The sequence below is a fragment of the Salvia hispanica genome, chromosome 4 (assembly GCF_023119035.1).
Source record: "Salvia hispanica cultivar TCC Black 2014 chromosome 4, UniMelb_Shisp_WGS_1.0, whole genome shotgun sequence".
NCBI lineage: Eukaryota > Viridiplantae > Streptophyta > Magnoliopsida > Lamiales > Lamiaceae > Salvia > Salvia hispanica.
The window spans coordinates 41,608,037-41,613,603 of record NC_062968.1 but is presented as its reverse complement, the minus strand read 5'-3'; the positions used below and the strand labels follow the sequence as shown (position 1 = coordinate 41,613,603).

Here is a 5,567-nt window from a genome sequence, read left to right as displayed (position 1 = left end):
TAGTCTTAATTTGTCAAAATTAAATTAAATTCCATCAACCTCAAATTTAAGGTGTGTACATAACATAATCCTGGATGATGCCGGTCATAAATTATTCAAAGTGCGTAAATTTTGTTATTCTAGATAGGAGATGGTAGCCAGTCGAGTACCTGACCAGCAAACATTGGAACGATATCACCCAATCCAAAAGAAAATGATGCTGGTACTGTCCAGGGGGTCTTGCTCAATCTTATCTTCGAGCTGTTTCTTGGTAGACCATAGAAGTCTGGTCCGTTGAAGCTCGCAAAAGCCTCCAACTTGTCCAGCGCACCAGCCTGTAGTAATGCGATCATTAATTAGGACTTCAAATTTCCTTGTACTAATAATGCACACAAATTTACCTCTTCAAAAACCTTTGCATACAGTGATAGGGCCACAGGCGAATTGTAGATTCCAGCACACCCACAAGGACACTCCTTGTTCCTTCTATCATGAGGGGCACTATCAGTTCCAAGGAAGAACCTTTTGCTTCCACTCGTGATGGCTGATGCTATTGCCTGCCCTGAAAGAATGTCAAATTGATTCACGCAACAGTAGAAACAATGTTTGCTAATTATGTGTGATTCCGAAGACCACAACATTATTGATAACTAAAGGCATACGTACTATGTATCTCTCTCTTCAGTACTGGAAGACAATAATTGTGAGGTTGCAATCCACCTTGGAAAAGGGAATTTCTGTTAAGAACAATATGTTGTGGAGTGACTGTTGCTGCAACAAATCCTATAAAGCATGAAAATAAAAATATTAGACAGTGGCAATGACATCATCTTGATTGATCAAACATAATGGAACTTCTGCATTTAAAAGCATTTGACACGAGGGCATACTTTCATCACTAGACAAAACAAAGTCCACAGCATCCTTAGTCGTAATGTGTTCCATGACAACCTTCAATTGGGGGAACTTCTGAATTAAGGGGCGGAGAACTGTATCGATGAACACCTTTTCACGATCAAACACATCAACATCGGGATTTGTTACCTCCCCATGGACCTGCAGAGAATTCATTCACTGAGGTCCTTGCCAATTATTTTTATGCACCAATTTAATAAGGACCAGCCTTTGTAGACGCATACTAAAGGCTCGTGCCAAAGAACTCGATAAGGATGAAGAGAATATGCTGGCTCCATACTAGGTTACGGGTACTAGAAAGCAGAGCAACAAGAACAAACAAGACACTGGCTCCATACTAGGAAGGCAAGATACCTACGGCCTCATAGTGGTAAACTAGCTCTCGCAAGCGCTAATAGAGCACTCATACCCTACAACTAGTAGCTCACTCACTCGCTTGTCTCACTCTAATAGCCGCTCCCCTAGCCCTTTTTTAGTACGGATCTGGGGGAAGCTACATTGGAAACAGCAACAAGAGTACAAGCTCTAGAGTGTACATGGCCTAGAACTAGTAGGTCAATCACTTGCCTAGTATTTTAGACTTAGAAAAAAGGGACACTAAGGGTTGCACAGTGAAAGCCTCGTAAGAGAAGTCCTTCACCCTTATCCCTAATTTCCCTTTGGATAGTTTCATCGTGCAGGTGGTGTGTGTGTGTATGTGTGCCTGTGTTTTATAGCTCTGAGATAATAGAGCCATAAAACACAGACCACTATATCCCACCATACCGATACGCCATATCCCTGTCAGGCGGACCGCCATACGGGATCGACAACATTGATTATCTCTTAGTGAACTTCTGCCAAAAGGGTGGCAGACATCACAAATTCACCCACTAACACAATTAATCAACATCTGGACTTGATACCTCCCCACCTGCACAGTTTTCATTCGCAGTAGGGTTTTGCCAATTTTTGTGCGCCTACAATATTGATGTGTGGTCAATGGTCATGTCACATTCATGTTAAATCTTGCTTTTATTTTTCTATTGACTTATATAGTTCAAGCGAACACGTTGTCTATATGTATATTATTAGCTTTCAAAATACAAAATGGCAATTCAATGAGCATTAAAACAACTTGTTCACCAACATAGTATTTGTAAGTATTTATTTTTATCCAAGAGTATAATAAGCAAAAGTGGTGATTAGGCTGCACAAACATAATATATTTCACACTTGAAGCACAATTCGCTATGAAGAAACAAAAGTAAGCTTACCAGCAAAGGCATTTTCAGCTGAACCATTTCCTCAAGTACAGGTAAACACTTCCCAAAGAGGTCGGTTACACCATCTTGAGAATTTGTGGTAGCACCAGCTGGATACAATTTCACAGCATATACAACTCCACTCTCTCCTGCAATAGCAATAATTTATATAAATCATGGAGCCATTAACTTTTAAAACAACATCTTTGATGTGAAAGAATACATGAAATCGAAACAAAAACTTGTGGTGGAGAAAACGCATTCCCTACTTCCATGAAGCAGTTTAGCAATCTAATATTAAAACATGAGGTTGTCAAAGATAACAGCATACAAGCTCCCTCTGGAACTATGCACCTCGTAAAAAAGGAGTTTCACAAACTCACTTGCTAGCTTAATCTCATTAGGGCTTGTAGTGTCTGTCAAATAAAGTGTCATCAAAGGATTGAAATCACTGTCCTTTGGCAGAACCTTCAAAATTGATTGTCGGTAGGTCATAGCGGCAGCAGTAGTGGTGATGGGAGGTCTCAGATTTGGCATGACTATGGCTCTCCCAAAGTGTTGTGAACTGTATGCAAATAAGGGGAAAGTACTAAACTCAACAAGAGAACAAACTAAAGTCTACACATGGATTTTTAGTAGTACAGCTACAACCTGTGCGGGACAACTGCTTGAAGAAGCTGCCCATCACGAAGATGGAGATGCCAATCATCAGGTCGTGTGATTGAAAGCTCCATTTTTATCCTATATGCTCCATCATGTCAATAGACCCACAAGTTATGAAGATAGCACAAGGAAGTAAACTCATGAAAAGAATAGAACAATGCCAATAAGGAAAAGGCAAAATGCTAAACTTAAATTTTTGACGCAGAAAGGTTCAAAGCAAGCCGTAGGATTGAGCAAAATATTAGTGCAACTTCGGCGGAGAGGAACGTCAATATTATGTTGCAAGTGAAAAAATAGGATCAATGCCCAGACATTTCAGACCAGCCGCCTATTGGGTTTTATTATAGATATCATAAATCTAGGCAGCTTTAGATACAGGGTTTAGTGGCAAAAATCGCGAGATCAAGAAGTTGCACACAAAAGTGTTAATATAATGAATCCCAAAGTACTAGGTCAGACATGGGGCTCATGTAAAACGGAAAATAGGTCGCAGTTCAATGTTGACAAGAGAAATACAGTGCACTACCGAAAAGAAGCCAGTCTAAGTGACATCTTAATCACAAAATAAAGAAGTTTTATCGGCAAAGGTATTCCTGAAATAGAATTGGCTGGACAATTCATCATGGTGATAAAAAAAAGAAAAAACCAAACATACACAAGAAGGTCAAAAGTAACAGATACAAATAAAAGTCGTGGAATACTAAAACTCAAAGATTGCAAGGTCAAGAACAGAATTGGAGTCATCAATGCAAAAAAAAAAAATTGATCAGTAGACCAATGATGTCAGAAAACAAAGGTAAAATGGAAAGGTGAACAGATTACCATATTAATGTAGCAAATGCATTCCAAAATCATAACTTATAGAACAAGGTCGGTCTGAATAACTTGTGTTACATTTTTCAGAATTTGTAGATTGACTTACAAATCTCAGATTCTATAGAGGTATTTGAGAGATTTTCGAATGGAGGGATAGCATGGAACACTTAAGAATAAAGAAGAACACAACAAAGATATTTAATATTTAATGAATTCGGTAACAAAAGGAGGTGCAAAATATACAAAGAAAACACTGAGTTAGGTATTTTCCGACATATATACATGCAATTTTGGCTTTGAACAGACAAGAGAAACCATTCATACATGAAACAGACTCCGTAAATGAGAAAAATAAAGAGGTAGGTAGAACACTTATGCCTTGGATAATTTAGCCTTATAACTGTACAATACTTGGAATGACTAAAATATGTCGGCAGAAATGAGAAAGTGGGCAAATAAATGTCTAAGATTCAGGTAAGACAGTAAACAAATATAACATGGATGAATGGTCCTCATAACCTATTAAAACAAAAGAATTTTGATCAAAATAATCTGCAAGAGTGTAGATTTATTCAATTGACCGATGCCCCAAACGTATGCAAAATCCTCACAATTCCACTTTGCATAAAATAAAGGCTGTCCAAAATCATCTTTTACCAAAAACACATCTTTCTCACAATCTAAATTTAAATTATGCATGTAAAGTACATTCTCAAGCTAAATCAAATTAGCAAACCAAGTTTCCAAAACTTTATTAACAACTCCATATTGCCCCTACATTCAAGCATTAAGTTCAACAATCATTCTATTCACTTCTCAAAGGAGGCTTAGGAAACCATCAAAAGATTGGGTTTACACATAGTTTTGCTCAATTTCAAAGTGAGGATGAATTTAAATCTTAAACCCTAGCTTTCAAATGAGGATGAAACAAAATTACTAATTACAGAGTACTACTAGTTTTGTTTGTATATACACCCATTTAATGTCACTTATTGGTTTTAAAAATAATGTCTCTTTTTAGTATACTACTCCCTTTTGTTTTCGAAATTTACACCCTTTTAACGAAATTATGTTTGCAATTAGTTTCATAATCATAGCTACAGCCACTTATCCATCCAAACTTCACTATTATTTCACCATTGATACTTAAATCATATCTAAAGATAGCATGATGTATGTATCTATAGCTATCATAAAAAATTATAACCATAATTTGATTTTTTTTTCACTTATTGATCAATTAAGCGATACCAAAAAATGAAAACACAAAACATGGAGGAGAATCAAATCTTTACAGCTGAAATAAAATTATCTAATATCCTAAGGGCAACTCCAACTATACTGGAAAACCCATTTTTCCAGTTAAACAGCCCCAACCAACACCAAAACGCATCTCAAATTACCATTTTTGCGTTTTTTGAACAGTAGGCAGTAGGCACCCAAATATGGGGTAGCACTGTAGCTACTGCATAATTTGTGAAAAATTGCAAAACACCCTTCATATTATGTATTTATTGGGGGAAGAAACATGCCTGTGGCCTGATGAAGAGGAAACAAGAACCGTAGAGAGAGAGACGATGGGTTCTGTATTTCTTCATATGAAGAAGACGATGGAGGCTATTTTATTAAGGTGTATCTACATGGAATTGACAGTTGTGGGCCTCAATTATATACAGTATTTAAGTATGGAGTATTTAAAGCAAAATCGACACAGCAACGAAAATGTACGAAGAAATTAAAACATAATCACACACAAGTCCATCAAAGTCCAACTCAAAATCAAAGTTAGGGTACCAGTGATAGGAGGCTGCTCAGGCTGGGAGCCGAGCGGCTACTGGCTGCTGCTGTCGGCCGTCCAAGATTTGAGAGAAGAGAAAACCATGCCCTAATTTCCTCACCTAGAAACTTCGTTAGGTTAACTACACTGACCTTTCGGAATATGGGATCGAG

At 37.5% G+C, this 5,567-nt stretch overlaps 1 protein-coding gene across 2 annotated transcripts; it reads right to left on the bottom strand.

Annotated features, from left to right (window-relative positions):
• LOC125223979 (dihydroorotase, mitochondrial) lies at positions 1 to 5,567 on the bottom strand. 2 transcript variants are annotated; one of them, XM_048127305.1, is made up of 9 exons: positions 5,412 to 5,553; positions 5,150 to 5,253; positions 2,790 to 2,879; positions 2,522 to 2,703; positions 2,151 to 2,287; positions 870 to 1,035; positions 646 to 762; positions 381 to 541; positions 1 to 314 (listed from the first exon to the last, which is right to left on the bottom strand). In XM_048127305.1, the coding sequence occupies exons 3-9, from the start codon at positions 2,870 to 2,872 to the stop codon at positions 120 to 122; spliced, it is 1,041 nt and encodes a 346-aa protein (XP_047983262.1). In that variant the 5' UTR covers positions 2,873 to 2,879; positions 5,150 to 5,253; positions 5,412 to 5,553; the 3' UTR covers positions 1 to 119. The 2 variants fall into 2 exon arrangements, with proteins under 2 accessions (XP_047983262.1, XP_047983261.1); XM_048127304.1 differs by lacking the exon at positions 5,150 to 5,253 and having other exon boundaries at positions 5,412 to 5,567.